The sequence below is a fragment of the Schistocerca gregaria genome, chromosome 2, assembly GCF_023897955.1.
Source record: "Schistocerca gregaria isolate iqSchGreg1 chromosome 2, iqSchGreg1.2, whole genome shotgun sequence".
NCBI lineage: Eukaryota > Metazoa > Arthropoda > Insecta > Orthoptera > Acrididae > Schistocerca > Schistocerca gregaria.
Genome location: NC_064921.1, coordinates 228979349 through 228997850, shown reverse-complemented (window position 1 = coordinate 228997850; position 18502 = coordinate 228979349). Strand labels below are relative to the sequence as shown.

The 18502-nt window shown below is 43.2% G+C and overlaps 1 protein-coding gene across 1 annotated transcript in view; it reads right to left on the bottom strand.

Moving 5' to 3' along the window:
* LOC126335798 (uncharacterized) overlaps positions 1-18502 on the bottom strand; it is a 121987-nt gene that overhangs the window by 79570 nt on the left and 23915 nt on the right. Inside the window, exon 2 of the mRNA XM_049999263.1 lies at positions 8141-8225. Coding sequence (XP_049855220.1) covers positions 8141-8225 — 85 coding nt within the window. The remainder of the gene's footprint in view (positions 1-8140; positions 8226-18502) is intronic.

Below are 18502 nucleotides of genomic sequence, written 5' to 3'. Positions count from 1 at the left end.
CGAAGCGCACGTGCACCTTCCGCTGACCACTGGCGACAACATCGATGTACTGTGGACACCTCACGCCCCATGTGTTGAGCAATTCGGCAGTACGTCCACCCGGCCTCCCGCATGCCCACTAAACGCCCTCGCTCAAAGTCCATCAACTGCACATACGGTTCACGTCCACGCTGTCGCGGCATGCTACCAGTGTTAAAGACTGCGATGGAGCTCCGTATGCCACGGCAAACTGGCTGACACTGACGGCGGCGGTGCACAAATGCTGCGCAGCTAGCGCCATTCGACGGCCAACACCGCGGTTCCTGGTGTGTCCGCTGTGCCGTGCGTGTGATCATTGCTTGTACAGCCCTCTCGCAGTGTCCGGAGCAAGTATGGTGGGTCTGACACACCGGTGTCAATGTGTTCTTTTTTCCATTTCCAGGAGTGTATTTTAGTATAGATATGGCCAGAGAAAGGAAACAGACTGTAGAATTCTACTATTGCGTGCTAAGGGACCTCTACGATCAGACAGATGCAATTCCTACAAGATTAAAAGACATCAAGCAAATAAAAGTAAAATTAATAAGTCTGAAACCATTTTGGACTCTTAACAGGAGAAAATTTTCACCGAAATTGTCAGTGAAGTCTTACGGGGAAAGCCACTGTCTGCAGAGTTCAAACAATGCAAAATCGTGTTGATCCCGAAGAACAGAGGCTGCAAAAAAATAAACAACCTACGGACGATTTCGCTTTTAAATTCGGATTATAAAATTATAGCTCGAATAATTAACAAGCGCTTTACACCATGCACCACTGACATCATAGGCCAACGGCAGACTTGTGCTTTTCGAAGGACGATTTTACAACCGGCGGCTTTGTATAGAGATGTCATTGCGCTAACGCAGGCAAGTAACTTAAAACGTGGACTTCCGTAAGGCATTTGATCAGATTAATCACAAAGGTCTGATAGAGACAATGCGCCGAATGGACTTCCTGCCAAAAACCATGGACATAATCAAGAACATGGCAATGGGTGTTACTGCAAGAATCTCTGTAAACTGTCAATTGACAAAACAAATTGAAATAAAAAGGGTGTTACCCAAGGAAGCCCCTTATCCATGCTCCTGTTCGTCATATCGCTGGAACCTTTCCTGAGACTGCTACAGCACAGGCTGACAGGCATTACCATTCAAGGAATAAAGACCGTGGTTGGTGCTTACGTGGACGATGTAGGCGTGATCATCAGAGACCAAACAGATGTGACACAACTAGAGATGGCACCTGCAAAATACTCTTCCGCATCATGCGCAAGGGTAAATGGAAACAAAAGTAAATTTCTAAATATAAAGCGGCTTGCTAACTTGCGCATTGAGTGGGCGAACCATGTTAATGAACACAAATCTCTTGGAATAGCATTAACAACTCCCCTTTTAAAAATGATAGCAATAAATTGGCGGGAGGTGGCAAGAAAAATCAAGGGAGCTTTGATTGAAAACTGTCAACGTAGCATATACCAATTCCAGAGAATACTGTTTATCAACATTTTATCGAAGGCCTACTACATAGCGCAGGTTCTCCCCATTCCATCAATCATGGCGAAGACGATCATGTCCACCTTAGCAAAAGCAAAGTTGTTGTGGAAAGGGGAATTGTTTCGAGTGCCGGAGAAGACAGCAGTTTTGGATCCAAGCAATGAAGGAATGGGTCTAACCGACATCAAGTCTAATGCGATGGCATTGTATGTCAAACGAACATGGAGCATTATGTGTAACGATCCAGAGTGCATTACAGCAAAACTATACGACATTGTCAGGCCAGAAAGTGTAGAGCCGTGGATAAATAAACAAAAATAAGTTTTAAACTAAAACCCATTACGGAGTAATATCTTGAACTAAGTTATCACAGCAAAAAGCTTTTAAACTCCAAAAACGTTACAGCAAAGGCGATTTTAACTGAAAGACGGAAACATGAAAGGAAAAATAACACAGAAACTAAATATGCTGGAATAGCATGGAATGTGATCTGGAAAAACATCAGTAGTGATGTTCTTTCGTCAGATGTGAGAACAGCGCATTACAAGGTAGTCAATAACATCATCAGCACTAATGAGTATCTCTTTGCCATCGGTTTAAGTGACACTAAACTCTGCAGCAAATGCAACCTCGTGGTTACACATGTGGAGATCGGATTATCAACTGGAGGTGGACCAGGGAGAAAATTGGTCAAATAACAAGAACTTCAGCAAAAAATGTACCGACTAACATTTTCTTCAGACCAGAAGAAAGTTAATACCCTCAGGCAAAAAATAACGCAGTGAGTTGGTTAATGGGCAAATATACAAGTTATGTTTTTAACAATATTGGGAGCGATGAAAATATTGAATACAAGATGTATATGGAAAATTAATTTGAGAAAATACTTAAATATAAGAATCACAATGAAAAATATTGTAACATGCTCCGAATTGTCTTCAACAGAATGGGTGTAGGATAGGAACTGGATTCCTAGTAGAGAGGGTATGGGTTGGGTCACGCTCCCGACCCTAACCTCACCTGCAAGTCACACATGAAAAATAAATCAGTAGCACAGCAGATACACGAATATGACGGCAAACATCTGGTGTCTGATATAAAGGAAGATCTTGAACTCCCTAAGGACGCGTTTAGAAGGCTGGAACTGACAAAAATAACAAGACAGTGAAGAACTTTGCGATGTCGCTGTTCGGGACTGCTCTTCTGTACACGTAATTTACCCTGGAAGGAACACACGTCAAGGATTTACTGAACGATTAATTTGGGGCTAGGAAATTATAATGAGGAACCTCAGGCTGCAGAAGAAGAAATGTGTATGCTGATATGCCACCAGTACGTTGAAGGTGACAGTGGAGGTGCTAAATGTGTGCTGCTGCCAAAAACTGCATATGATTCCTCTCTCTTTGAATGCTGTAATTTATGACTGCAATTATCTGTCACCTCATTTATATCATTTCATTGTAGCCATTTTTGTTACTGTTTTTGAGGAATATAAAAAAAAGCTGTTCTAGGCGCTTCAGTCCGGAACCGCGCTGCTGCTACGATCGCTGGTTCAAATCCTGCCTCGGGCATGGATGTGTGTGATGTCCTTAGGTTAGTTAGGTTTAAAGTTTTATTTAAAGACGCCCCATACATCGCCATCGATACGATAGTGAACTGGCTGTCGCCCGCCATATGGCATAACAACCAGGAGTGATGATCTGGGATGCAATTTTTTTGGTTGTCATCCGCGGCATACCTACAGCACAGCGATACGTCGACGATGTTCTACGGCCCTCTTCTTGCTCTTCATGCAAGCCATCCTGGTCTTACATATCAGCAAGATAATGCCCGCCCGCACGCCGGCGAGGGTTCCTACTGCTTCCCTTTGAGCATGCCACACCCTACATTGGGCAGTAAGGTCGCCGGATCTCTTCTCAATTAAGAACATTGGGAGCACCTGCCCTTCAACCAGCTCGGGATTCTGACGATCTAACGCGCCAGTTGGACAGAAAGGTCACGATATCCCTCAGGATGACATCCATCAAGTCTTAGCAACCAATGAAAAGTCGAATAACTATTTGCATAAGAGCCTGAGGTAGAGCAACGCGTTATTGACTTGCTCAATTTGTGAATCTCTTGCTCTTGAATGAATCATTTTTCTGAAATGGAAATCATTTGTTTGTACATGTACATCATAGCTACCTATTTCCGTCCCATTCCAAAAGTTCCTCCGCGGTATGTCTTTGTTTCTGTTGGGGTATATTATGGCGGAGAAATAAGCTTAAAATATCATTCTAGCAAGGCTATGCGACTGTAATGTAGTCAATGACATGAGTAGATTTGCTATTTACATTTAGGATGACGCAATTTTTATAAAAAAAATATAGAAACTGTGGATCCGTATTACAAGAAGTTGCCCCATGCTGAGTTGATGGAAGTGTTCGGAAACAATGCAGTATCACACAAAACAGTGCTCCAGTGGCGCAGACGCGACCTGTGTGCTCAAACAGGTCTGAATGACTCAGACCATCTCTCTGTGAAGAACTGGGAATTGCAAAAGAAGTGGAAGCCGTATTGCTTGACGATTATTATGAACATGACGGCTATCGCCGTCGCTGGTTACTGTGACTGCTCACATTCATTCAAAACACCAACAAAGGCAAGATAGTAGGGGAAATGTTGCAGCTGTGTCAGGCCAATCCAGATGGCTTCTTTCGCCGCCTGATCACCACGGGCGAGCGTTTCTCTATGACTCGACTCAAAGGAGTAGCAACATACGGATTCACCAACTTGAAAGGTGAATACCTAACCATATTCGGGCAAGCCGACAATAAACTTTTTTCGGGTACGCCGTTCTGTATTGCTAACAAATTGGTGCAAACCATGAGAGAAGTATACTACCAAAATCTACGGACGAACATTACTGGGAGCGTTTTTGCTGGGTCACAGTGCTCCTACACGCTCTGCGCAGGACACAGTAACACATGACGCTTCTTAGTGCTACCAAAATTTTCCGCAATCTCCCCCCTTCCCTTTCGATATTCTCCTGACATGGTACTGTGCGAAGTCTTCCTCTTTTCTCAGGTGGAGAGCCATTTCGTTGCATGCATGTTCGGAATGTCGCGGTGGAACATTTCCTGGACAGCAACAAAGCACGCTTCTACGTCCAGGGTCTTCGCCAAGTCATTTGGCGTTGCAAAAAGATATGTAGCATTGAAGGGCAGACCAACATCCTTTTCATCGGCTTGCTGCAGAATTCTTGAATATATTCTCAGTTTGAAAACGATAAACTGCCTTGCGACGGAAAAGTTTCTCCCCACAAAACCAGCACGAGTTCAGAAACCATCGCACATGCGAAGCTCAGCTTGCTCTTTTCTCAAATGGTATCCTTCGAATCACGGATGAAGGGTAACAGATACATTCAATATTGCTAAATATGGGCCCGACAACACTGATATTTCACTGTTAATGACTGGAAACATGTTGCCTGGTCGGTCGAGTTTCCTTTCGAACTGTATCGACCGAATGGACGTGTACGAATATGTAGACAACCTCAAGAACCCATGGACCCTGCATGTCACCACGGGAGTATTCAAGCTGATGGAGGGTATGTAATGGTGTGGGGGTGTGTGCAGCTCGAGTACTATGGGACTTCTGATACGTCTCTGACAGGTGACACGTATGTAAGCATCCTGTCTGTATCACCTGCGTCCATTCATGCCCATTGTGCATTCCGACGGACTTGGGCAATTCCAACAGGACAATGCGACAGGCCGGCCGGTGTGGTCGAGCGGTTCTAGGCCCTTCAGTCTGGAACCGCGCGACCACTACAGCCGCAGGTTCGAATCCTGCTTCGGACATGGATGTGTGTGATGTCCTTATGTAAGTTAGGTTTTAAGTAGTTCTAAGTTCTAGGGGACTGATAACCTCAGATGTTGAGTCTCATAGTGCTCATAGCCATTTGAACAATGCGACACCCCAAACGTGTAGAATTGCTACAGAATGGCTCCAGGAACACTCTTCCGAGTTTAAACACTTCCGCTGGCCACCGAACTCCCCAGGCATAAACATTATTGGGCATATCTGGGATACCTCGCAACATGCTGTTCACAAAATATCTCCACCCCCTCGTACTCTTACGGATTTATGGGCAGCCCAGTAGAATTCATGGTGTCAATTCACTCCAGCATTATTTCAAATATTAGTCGAGACCATGCCACGCCGTGTTGTGACACTTCTGCGTGCACGCGTTGGCCCTACACGATATTAAGCAAGTGTACTCGTTCCTTTAGCTCTTCAGTGCAATAACTGTGACGTCTTCATCCACATCAACGTTGTTTGCTAGACGCTAGGTAACAAGTACATGCGTTGGACAAAATTATGGAAACACACCGAGAAACGCATGCAAAACATATATGCAGATGCTAGCCAAGTCTGCAGCGAACGGCACCTGTGCAACATCCTCAGTACCTTGGAAGTGTGAGTCACGGTCAGAATACTGCTGTGTGTAGTTATGTCGGCGCTAAGTGAACTCGAACAGGCCGGCCGCGGTGGTCTCGCGATTCTAGGCGCGCAGTCCGGAACAGTGCGACTGCTACGGTCGCAGGTTCGAATCCTGCCTCGGGCATGGATGTGTGTGATGTCCTTAGGTTAGTTAGGTTTAAGTAGTTCTAAGTTCTAGGGGACTAATGACCACAGCAGTTGAGTCCCATAGTGCTCAGAGCCATTTTTTTTTAACTCGAACATGGGAACTGTTGGTGCTCGTACGGTGGGTGCTTCGGTGATCGAGCTAGTCGAATTGTTCCGTGTTTAAAGTGGCACTGTATTGTAGTTTTACACCGAACACAGGGCGAGTTCTGTCAGGACAAAAACAATGCGAAGGGAATATAATTGCGTAGGCTTCCGCGGCATAATGTAAAAATAGTGGCCGAAACGTTGGTTTTTCTATAGCAGCAGTAGTTTTTACATTATGACGCGGTACTAAACCCAGAAAACTTTTATGTCGAATGCGAAAGGAACTCCATAAGCTAGGAATTCCAGGGCCAGCTGCAATTCCAAAACCACACATCAGTGACGCGAATGCCCGCAACGGAGAAACGTGGTGCCGAAGCCATAAAAATTGGGCTACTGAGCACTGGAAGGAAGTCACACTATTCACAGGAGCAGTGGAACTGCGACGAGTGGCCACTCGAAGGACGACGAGTCCGGCCGAGATGAGACAGAGACGGGAACGGGACCGAGGCTGGAACGAGACCGGTCGACGTGCCGTTGCGGGAACGAGACCGACCGTTTCCCGTTCACGGGATCTGTAAGTAGAAAGGCGCGACCGAAGTGAACTACGAAAGACCGTTCCTTAGAATTCGTTCCTCGCTCCTTCCGTTCATCTTGGTCAGGCTCATCCAAGAATTGCGCCCGGCGCCCCGCGGGCGCATGACAGTGTAGTTCAGCGCCCCGTCCACGAGCGTGTGTCGCTAGTGTCGCCATAGGAGTGAGAGAGAGAGAGAGAGAGAGAGAGAGAGAGAGAGAGAGAGAGACCGCACAGCACTGCTCTGCGCTGGACTAGGTCAGATCTAACGTAAACAAAATATTCTATTTTCGAATTAATTTTATGTAAGGGATATATATTCTTAGTAGGTACAAGCAAGTATTTTTTGTTATACTTCGTGCTACAGTTTTTTGTATCCCTTTTCAGAGCTTAGAAATCGGATCTTTAGTTTGCTGTTTTGTACGTAATAATGTTAACTGACCAAATTTGAAAACTTATTAAATTGAATTCTGCTTATAAAGCTCTTTAATTCTTACAGTCAACATTGTTAAAGAAGACAATTAACTTTTTACACGTTTTTCTTTTTCGAGGAAACGATTTTGTCTAGGCTTGGTACAATATTCCGTGAGACTGCTAACCTCAAACAATTGGTCAGATTTTTATCGCCAAGGAATGAACGGTTCTTAGTTTTAGCAAGCTATAAAAGAGAGAGAAAAAGCACTGACAAATATACATGGAACCAAATATTGAGAGATCTTTGGCCGCGTGCTTGTGCCAAAGAGGATATTTCTCTCGTGGAAGACAGCTGTAAAAGTCATCCAAAAATTTTAACACATAAGAAAGCGGTCCTTGAGGCGGATATGGCACTGTAGGTCAATCAGCTCTAGTTGAAGCACTCGTGAGACATCCTCTGCCCGAAGGGAAAACAGACGAACAAATATATCTATCGGCTGGCGTTCGGTCGGTCCACACGACCAGCTAAGCGGCACGGCTCGGCCACTGCAGCAACACACGAATTCGCCCGGGGCGCTGGCCGCGGACGCTAGCGCCCCAGGGGCACAATTTGGACGAGCCTAACCTTGGTGATCCGTTCCTTTGAACCCGTTAGTTCGCGAACGAGCCATCTCTAATAACGTTCGAGGGGGAACAAATTAAAAAACAGGAACTTATGGACCTCACTGTGTTGCGATGACGTTAATCCCTATAATATATCAAATATGTCTTGAACGAGCTTTAAAATTAAAACAGATAAATTTTGCCATTACAAGTGTTGTTGTACATACCTATGAGGTGGCGGTACAGTTACAGGTGCAGGTTTCTGCTCTAGAGGACAGCAGTATCAAGGTGAATAAAACGAGTTGCGGCGTCACTCACTCCTTACCTTTGGACACCACACGCCAGACCAGCACCACCGCCAGCAGCAACAGCAGCGCAACGATGCACGAGTACCCCCACACGAACTCCATCTGCGAACAGATCGATGATCGACGTCAGCCTCTTGGTACACGTTCGATAGCTGGCTGGCTACATCGAAGGGTGCTTCAAATCCTCCGATCGGACTCATTTTAATTTTCCTTGACAAAAAATCTGAACCTCAAACGTCTACCTTTTTTGCTCGTACAAGTGGACGTATATGCTGTAAGTAAAAACGGATAATATTACCCATCCTACTAATCTTTAGGCGCATTTCCTCTTATGTTTTGGCAGAAATTTGAGATTCGTTATTGCAATGTGTTAAGTGGAGTCAGCCCAGACAATTGCTGTTCATCACGTCTATCGTACAAAGCTCATTGTCGACGGAAAGCGTTGGACTTTTTCCCATTCATTTATTATTACAAGAATAATAAATTTTGAAGCAGAATTTTCCGTGCCAGTTCGATAGAGTGGTCCCGAATAAGACTGTTGCTATATTCGTTTTATCGATATTTGTTAACAAAGACTGTAAAGAACAATGAACACCAGTACCCCACCAGCGATAGGTCCACCCAAGCCACAACGACTGCTACCGACATGCAGCAGCGTTAAGATGTGTCTGCGTCTGACACTTTCTCGCAAGCATATCTCGCGCGTCGGATAGAAAATTGGCAGAAATTACTAGAAATTTATGTCATGGATATATAACACATATAAGACAGTTCCTGAAAGGCTATAATTTGTAATAACTGTATGGCTCACTTAGGTATGTTTACATCCGACAGTTCCTGCATGATACATAAAAATGTGTCCTGTGTCGGACAACTGTTGCATTCTGCTTTCCATGGTGAAAGCATCGAAAGGCAAAATCGCGACTTATGTAATTATTCCAAAGAGATCAGAAAACAACAAAAAACCTTCCGTGTGGATTCGTGAGTGGATTTTGAGACGCGAAAATTTCAGTGATACTGTCAATAAACGTCTGAACTCCGTACTGAAGATCCAGCACATTCTCTCTCTCTTTTTTTCCAAGAATACAACCAGTTGATTTCGAAAAGCTTCCTTGTAAAATTGGTCCTCTTATATCAAAGCGAGATACCAAATTCGAAAAGCTATTAGCGTAACAGAAAGTCTTTCTGTAAATTTGTCATTTGTAACATCAGGTATTTCATTTAATGAAATGTTTATTAAAAGTGTATTGCCTGCAATTGAACATTATGTGTTTACTGGTGATTGCTACGCAAGCCTAAGTTATTTATTCAAATTTGGAAAATGTACAACAAACCTCATTGTACCCGAAGTATGAAGAGTAATTATGTTTTCTAAGCCAATGGAGTTGTATATTTCATTGAAACTACAGGAATAGGTCTCCAAAAGGTATCTCTCCCAGGAAGAAAACTATGTGCCACACGATTTAGTACCGGACTGTTCTTTTCCTCAAGGTAATATTATACCATAACCACTTAATATCAAGGTCTCATGAAAACTTAGAACTACAGTAACTCTAAACTCTAAAACAGGGTAGTGGCGGAAAACGCCTTAGGGAGTTTGTCTAGCGTATTTAGGGTATTAAGTAAACACTTCTTGTTCCAGAACGTGTAAAGGCTGTATTTTTGGCCGTTTACAACACAGGTAGTTGGTTATTGTCTGATAAGTATTCTGCAAACGTAAACGCTCCCGAAGCCATATTCGATGGAGGAAATTTGGAAACAGGCGAAGTAATACATGTAAACCAGTGAAATGAAGATGTGCCAGCTGACAGTCTGGTAGGCCTGTCTACGAAGAGATAGGAAATATTTGGTTAGCAGTCAAGGGAAGTTCTTTGGCAATACAGATTAATTTGAACTATTAAACTGAAATAAATAAATAAAACGTTGCGCATTTTCTTCATTTGTCATCGGTAATTTCCCTATTGCCGGTTTGCACGTTGTACTCCCTTGCAGAAACAACAGCTAATTACAGAACGGCCGTTTTGATATGTGCAGTGATTCAGTGCCGTGGCTGGAGTTTGTCTGCGGTTTCTTTTAATTCATTGCAAAATTTTTTCATTAAGTTACGAATTTTTCTATGAATCTCTTCTACAGTTGGCACTAAATTTTTCCGCCATTTCCGGTAAAGCATTACGCTCCTTCACTCCGTCTTTATAACTCTTGCGTGTAACGTTCCTTAGGTTATTTTTACCGAGGCACATATTAATTAACACTTCTGTTTCAAATTTTAACCACTCTTTCGGTCACTCATGTTCAAACGACACTTATTGCTCCGTGCCAGAAAAGTAGATGAGCAGCTAACTTCTGGGATAACTGTCAGATGAGCTTGAACTTGCAAATGAACAGTGTTTACATCTTTTGGCGTAAATGTACACACACACACACACACACACACACACACACACACACACACACCTCTGCCCTCCGGCCTAAGGAGTGACGCAACTTATGAAGTACTCCCGGTTGTTGTTGTACCTGCTGGCACTCATCGAAGACGCGACCCTTTCACACATCGTTGATTGGCGCGGCGCAGATCCATTCCTTTAAGTGTCTCCGTAACCAAAAGTCTACGGGATTGAGAAACAATCCAGAACACGTGTATCAAGGGTAAAATTGTCTCCTAAATCAGTAAATGGGGTGTTTGTGTTTCACTGTCACACTTAAGGGACACTGTAAGAGCTACATACAATGGCATTGTGACAAGAGTTCCTCTGTCGTGAGTGAAGTGAACGTTTCCAATAAAATTGGGCAGCACTGCTTCACACCATGAGTCACGTGCACACCATCCACTCACGTGGACAACTGGAGAACACTTCTTCACATGATGAGTCATGTGCGCACCGTTAAATCACATGAGCATTGTCCACTGCAGAAACCAGACGCGATTTTAATTGTCGTTGGTCACGTCTTCGTGCTTTTGGGAAGCGTTAGTTCACTTGTTACTGGAACCAGTGTCGTAACGGTTGGCAATGAATTTATGTGAAATGAAGACTTGAAATTGAAGAATTGTGTTATTATACGCGTGTATGAGTTCACGAAAATGTCCCGCACCTGCAGAAACAAACCTGATCACTTCTGTTATTTAATTTGTCAATATATCATCCATGGTTCAGAAGACGACCATACACCATCGCAGTGAAACAAGTACACACCTTATATATCGAGTGTCGAGTTGGAGACCAAAATAAATCGTGGGCTCCATGCAGGTGTTGCACCTCGAGTTGTCTACACTAAATACTTGGTGCTTTGTAGTCTGGTAAAACCGCCTCCATGATGTTTGGTGTGCCTGCTACTTGGCGTGAACCCACAAATCATGCATCGGATTGCTATTTTTGTATGGTACCTCTCCTGAGCAAGGGAGTCAATACCTGGAGGAAGAGGAATATTCAGTACCATGACATCCCACCTGTCATTCATTCGCCCTGTGGCTCATGGCGAAGGATGGCCAGTTCCTGTTCCTCCACATGTACCACAATCAAGCAGTAATAGCGATGATGCTGAAAGGACCAAAGATCTGATAATATCTTCCAAAGCGCAAAGTCGAAATCTTGTCATCGCGACAGAAACAGTGGAAATTCTTGGCTGACACATTATGTGTATCCGTGTTTAGGGACCGTCAGAAAAAAAAAAAAATCTATTGTCATTTCAGTACTGAAGGCGACATTACATTCTGCAGTGACACTAACGGTTTGTTGGAATACCTGAACATTACATATAACCCAGTCGAGTGGAGACTTCATACTGCATCCAATGACGTTAATGTGCAGAGGATGATTGGGTGGTCGGTGGATACTGCTGGGCGCGCCAGGGCATGTGGGAGGGAATTTAAGAGTTTTCATCCACCTATACCACAATGTAACTGCAAAATAATATCACTGTTCAAGATATATGACGTCGTAAACAAACAGGTGCGTGAAAAACTAGCGTTGGAGAACGGAGCGCAAATTACCCAGGATGATTAATACCGCAAATGGATGACGAATTCCGCCTTATGCAAGACACCCCAGACGTGTGGTGGGCAAACACACACACACACACACACACACACACACACACACACACACACACACACACACAAACCAAACCCCATTAACGCTAACAACACTTCAAATCTGCGCGCCTCACCCAAACATGCTACGAAACAAATGAATACTACACTGTCAAAACAACATGTAATGGCGGCGAAAACACTGTGCAAGTCCAAAAAAATTGTAGAAAATGCCTGTGAAACGACAAAAGATCGAAATCAGCGTGTTACCACACCACAAACAAAGGAGACAAATACCAAAACATCAATGCCGTAAGCAATACGCAAAACAACGAGATACATACTCATTTACGTTCGGAAATGCATAAGAAACAAAAATAAAAATTGCGTTTCGCTGTTTGCAGATGACAAGTAGTAGACTGTTTAGAAACTCACAGCTACCAAGATAAACGTTTAATAGCTCCACGTAAAGTATGTAAACTAATGCATACATCCACCTTTTTTTCAAAATAAGCTATAAAACCAGAACTTCCGACATATTGTAATAAACAACATACAACACATCAGTCCAGTAATATATATCTCAACTGTTAACTGTAAACAAACCACGTATAATATTTGACAACGATTACTTCATTACAAATGTAAATTAATATTTTATACCAAATGTTTTCTCTAGATTTTAATATGTAATATGTTCTACAGAAAGAAAATAAAGTAACCCACTGAACGTAGCACAAAAAGTGGTGAAACATGTCTGGGTAAAACAAAATTATAAAGATGTCTTCCATAATTTCCTTAGCAAGAACGGAAATAAGAACTGCAGCACCACAAGATGATTATTCATACCGCAAAATTTGTACGAAATTATATTGTTAACATCAATTTAATGACTTTGGTTTTATAACTTGTTTTCACTGTGATCAAGCCCAAAATAAGCGGTCTGGCACTGTGCTCTATTTGCCCCGAAGATCTTACATGAATGTACTGCATAAAACGGGTTATCACGTTTTTGGTTACCAGTTCTGATTTTGACTTTTTCATTAGTCTGCAGGTGAATAAAACAAAACTAATAAACCGAACATAAATAGGGTTTTGTGTCTTTAACCATATACGTTTTTCATGCTTAGAGTCAAATATTTAATACATTAACTTATTCGTAAAAAATGGAATGGTCGTACATTACAGAACGGGGTTGTTCGGACGCCTCATGAAAGTCTTTCTATTAGACGCAATATCGGCGGCTTACGCGTCGATGAAAATGAGATGAATGATGCGGGTGACACGAACACTCGATCTTCGAGCAAAGAAAAGATCCGCGCCGGCCGGGAATCGATTTTGGACCCCCTGTCTAGAGGCAACGAAGCTAAGAAGCATATTTTTTTCTCCCTCGACATTCTTCTTCGGAGCGATTGGTTCTGTGCGAACTTGGCTCAGTTTTTTTTACAGAATGTTGTCGGCCCCTGACCGGAAACGCTAAACTATCGCACCGGCTTGTAAAGTAAACACAGAAGCTGTTTTACGCATGGGTGTTCGATTCTGTAAAGAATCGGAGGTGGGGATAAATTAACGGTAACGCAAGAAGAAAAGGAGATGCAAATTGACAGACACGGCGTTTTTATAGGGGTCAGCAGCCATAATGATGCACAAACACATTTTCCAGTCTTGGTCGCACGTTATTATTTCTGATTTTGATTACGATTTCCGACTGTCAGGTATTTGGTTCTATAAGGCAGTTAGCCGAAAGGCGTAATCAAAATCAGAAATAATTAACGTGCGACCAAGTAACGAAAAGTGTGAGGTCATCCACATGAGTGCTAAAAGGAACACGTTAAATTTCGGTTACACGATAAATCAGTCTAATCCAAAAGCCGCAAATTCAACTAAATACTTAGGTACTACAATCACGAACAACTTGAATTGGAAGGAACACATAGAAAATGTGGGGAAGGCTAACAAAAGATTGCGTTTTATTGGCAGGACACTTAGAAAATGTAACAGACCTACTAAGGAGAGTGCCTTCACTACGCTTGTCCGTCCTCTTTTAGAATACCGCTGCTCGGGGTGAGATCCTTACCAGATAGTACTGTCAGAGTACATCGAAAAAGTTCAAAGAAAGGCGCCACGTTTTGTATTATCACGAAATATGGGAGAGAGTGTCACAGAAATGATACAGGATTTGGGCTGGACATCATTAAAAGAAAGGCGTTTTTCTTTGCGACGGAATCTTCTCACGAAAGTCCAAACACTAACTTTCTCCTCCGAATGCGAAAATATTTTGTTGATATCGACCGACATAGGGAGGAACGATCACCGCGATAAAATAAAGGAAATCAGAGCTTGTACGGAAAGGTATAGGTGTTCATTCTTTCTGCGCGTTATACGAGATTGGAATAATAAACAATTGTGAAGGTGGTTCGATGAACCCTCTGCAAGGCACTTAAATGTGATTTGCAGAGTATCCATGTAGATGTAGATTCAAAAATTTTGTGTGTTTATAATAAGAGAGGAAAGAGATGTATAGAAAACACTGACCAGAGTAAGGGATACAATGATAGGGCATGTGTTAAGACATCAAGGGAATACCTTTCAAGGTACTTGGCGCAGCCGAAGAGGGCAAAAATTTTATAGGTACAAGGAGACGAGAAAAAATATTCTAGCATACTGAGTGTAGGTGCTGCTCGTAACTGAAGAGGTTCACGCAGGAGAAGATATCGTGGGGAACCGGAGAGAACGGGTACTTACTTCACTTCTTTGGATAAAACCACTGTAGAAATCTATATCAACAAAAAAATAGTCACCGCAAGGCATAAAATCATGCGTTAAACAGTAAATGAAAGACAGAAATACGAAATTAACTATAATTAGTTTCTCTCGGGTGTAATAAACGGAACTATCCCGGCTGTTTAGTGACAAACCCTTTCTGAATCAACTTCTGTTAAGTAAAAAATAGGGTCTACGACACCAAGAAATTATTTCGTCAACTTCTAATGCAGAGTCTTCACGCTGGGTCTTTTGCTGATTTCTCGAGTCTAGGTTTGATGGTTTTATTTCGGATGACTAGTCCCCGTGCAGCAAAAATCAGACCTTCTGTTTCCTTCCTTGGGGCTTCGTTGATCAATCAAGACCAAGTCTTCACCTATTTTTGCCTTCAATCTTCTCTACAGACTGCCCATGGTGCTTTATAGCCCAGGTTGTCAGTCAATCCGACAGTGGACTATAGCTTTCCAGTATTGATTCTTGCTTTCCTGTATCCTACGAAGACTCCTGTTGTTGACTTCAATTCGAGCTGATTCTTCGAAGGTTCCACTTAGTCTTGTTCTGCTGGCTACCTCACTTGCATGAGTCCTCTCCCACCTATCAACATTATTATTATCATTGTCATAGTCATTATACACTGTCCAGCCAAATTAACTTGACCTCTTGTCAAAAGCCTGCAGGAGGAAGAGAGTCAGTGAGGATAGTCAAGGTACCGACTGGGATATGGAGCCCTGCTGACACCTGTACGCTGGCTAGCTGCTCTAGATTTTTCGGTTGAGGACCCCTGGTGCGAACAGCTCGATGGAAGGAGTCCCACAGATTCCCGACTGGGTTTCAGTCCGTAGTATTTAGTGGCCAAGGGAGTAGGGTAAACTCATCATAGTGCTCTTCGAACCACGAACGTACACTGCGAACTGTGACACGTTGCATTGTCCTGCTGGTAGGTGCCATCGAGCAGAGGAAAAACGAACTGCATGTAAGGGTTGTTAATGAGTCAGAATTGGCCAGGAGGGGAAAGCAGTAGGCACCCGTTGAGGTGAAGAATCAAACATAGTTTTGACGGTATGAAGTTTTAATGCCGTAAAAAAAGCAGGCCTGGAGAAGCCGCCGAGATTGAATGGGCAGCCGCCCAAGAGAGCGAACGGCGTGGCCGCTCCCAGCAGCTGGCCGTGGTTCCAGCCCCACTTGACCACCTCCAAAACTCCTTATTAGTTGGTCAGATCGTAAGGCGCGTAGTTTCGTAGCAATTCCTCATCAACAACACGTGAGTTTAGCTGCTGATGGTTCAACACGTGAGTTTCAGGGTGGTTCTATCCGGTTCTGGGCAAAGTGACTGAGATGCCGCAGCTTACTGCCAGGCATAAGGCACTGACGAACATCAAGTGAAGAAATACAAATAAAATTTTTTGTACTAATAAATCCATTCAGTATCGGCCCCCACTGTACAGGATGGACATTGTCCGCGAGGATAGATGCACACATGCACTGATCCATTTTGTCTTCGAGAATGACGAGGTCACCCATGAAAACCCATGTAAACACCCCCTTCTCCAGCCTGAACACTTCCAGTAATTGTTACATGCTGTTTGCTTTCAGACGTTTCCCGTCGTACACGCCATCTGTCCGATGAAGCACACCATTCATCTGAAAAGACCACCTGAACCACTGAACGTACGGTTGCACTACTGGCGTGCAAGTACCAGCCTTCGACCCGATAAACAGCAGTCAGCATTGGTGCATGAACCAGGCGTCTGCTGCGGAGGCCCATATGCAGCAACTTTCGCTGAACGGTCCTTCAGATAACACTATTGGTGATCACTTGCTCAGTAGTTACAGATCTATTCGCCCGTACACATTTCAGCAACCGTCGTTCACCCGTGTCATCTATGGCCCTTGGCGCTTCATAGTTGCCTCGATTCCCGTTTTGCACAGCACGGGGTAATGCAGGAGTAGGTTAAATAATGAATAGGAAAATAGGAATGCGGGTAAGCTACTACAAACAACATAGTGAACGCATTATTGTGGCCAAGATAGATACGAAGCCCACACCTACTACAGTAGTGCAAGTTTATATGCCAACTAGCTCTGCAGATGACGAAGAAATTGAAGAAATTTATGATCAAATAAAAGAAATTATTCAGATAGTGAAGGGTGACGAAAATTTAATAGTCATGGGTGACTGGAATTCGGTAGTAGGAAAAGGGAGAGAAGGAGGTGAATATTGACTGGGGCAAAGAAATGAAAGAGGAAGACGCCTGGTAGAATTTTGCACAGAGCACAACTTAATCATAGGTAACACTTGGTTCAAGAATCATAAAAAAGGGTGTATACATGGAAGAACCCTGGAGATACTAAAAGGTATCAGATAGATTATATAATGGTAAGACAGAGATTTAGGAACCAGGTTTCAAATTGTAAGACATTTCCAGGGGCAGATGTGGACTCTGACCACAATCTGTTGGTTATGACCTGTAGATTAAAACTGAAGAAACTGCAAAAAGGTGGGAATTTAAGGAGATGGGACCTGGATAAACTAAAAGAACCAGAGGTTGTACGGAGTTTCAAGGAGAGCATAAGGGAGCAATTGACAGGAATGGGGGAAAGAAATACAGTAGAAGAATGGGTAGCTTTGAGGGATGAAGTAGTGAAGGCAGCAGAGGATAAAGTAGGTAAAAAGACGAGGGCTAGTAGAAATCCTTGGGTAACAGAAGAAATATTGAATTTAATTGATGAAAGGAGAAAATATAAAAATGCAGCAAATGAAGCAGGCAAAAAGGAATACAAACGTCTCAAAAATGACATCGACAGGAAGTGCAAAATGGCTAAGCAGGGATGGCTAGAGGACAAATGTAAGGATGTAGAGGCTTATCTCACTAGGGGTAAGATCGATACTGCCTACAGGAAAATTAAAGAGACCTTTGGAGAAAAGAGGACCACTTGTATGAATATTAAGAGCTCAGATGGAAACCCAGTTCTAAGCAAAGAAGGGAAAGCAGAAAGGTGGAAGGAGTATATAGAGGGTCTATACAAGGACGATGTACTTGAGGACAATATTATGGAAATGGAAGAGGATGTAGATGAATATGAAATGGGAGATACGATACTGCGTGAAGAGTATGACAGAGCACTGAAAGACCTGAGTCGAAACAAGGCCCCTGGAGTAGACAACATTCCATTGGAACTACTGACGGCCTCGGGAGAGCCAGTCCTGACAAAACTCTACCATCTGGTGAGCAAGATGTATGAGACAGGCGAAATACCCTCAGACTTCAAGAAGAATATAATAATTCCAATCCCAAAGAAAGCAGGTGTTGACAGATGTGAAAATTACCGAACTATCAGTTTAATAAGTCACAGCTGCAAAATACTAACGCGAGTTCTTTACAGACGAATGGAAAAACTAGTAGAAGCCGACCTCGGGGAAGATCAGTTTGGATTCCGTAGAAATGTTGGAACACGTGAGGCAATACTGACCCTACGACTTATCTTAGAAGCTAGATTAAGGAAGGGCAAACCTACGCTTCTAGCATTTGTAGACTTAGAGAAAGCTTTTGACAATGTTGACTGGAATACTCTCTTTAAAATTCTGCAG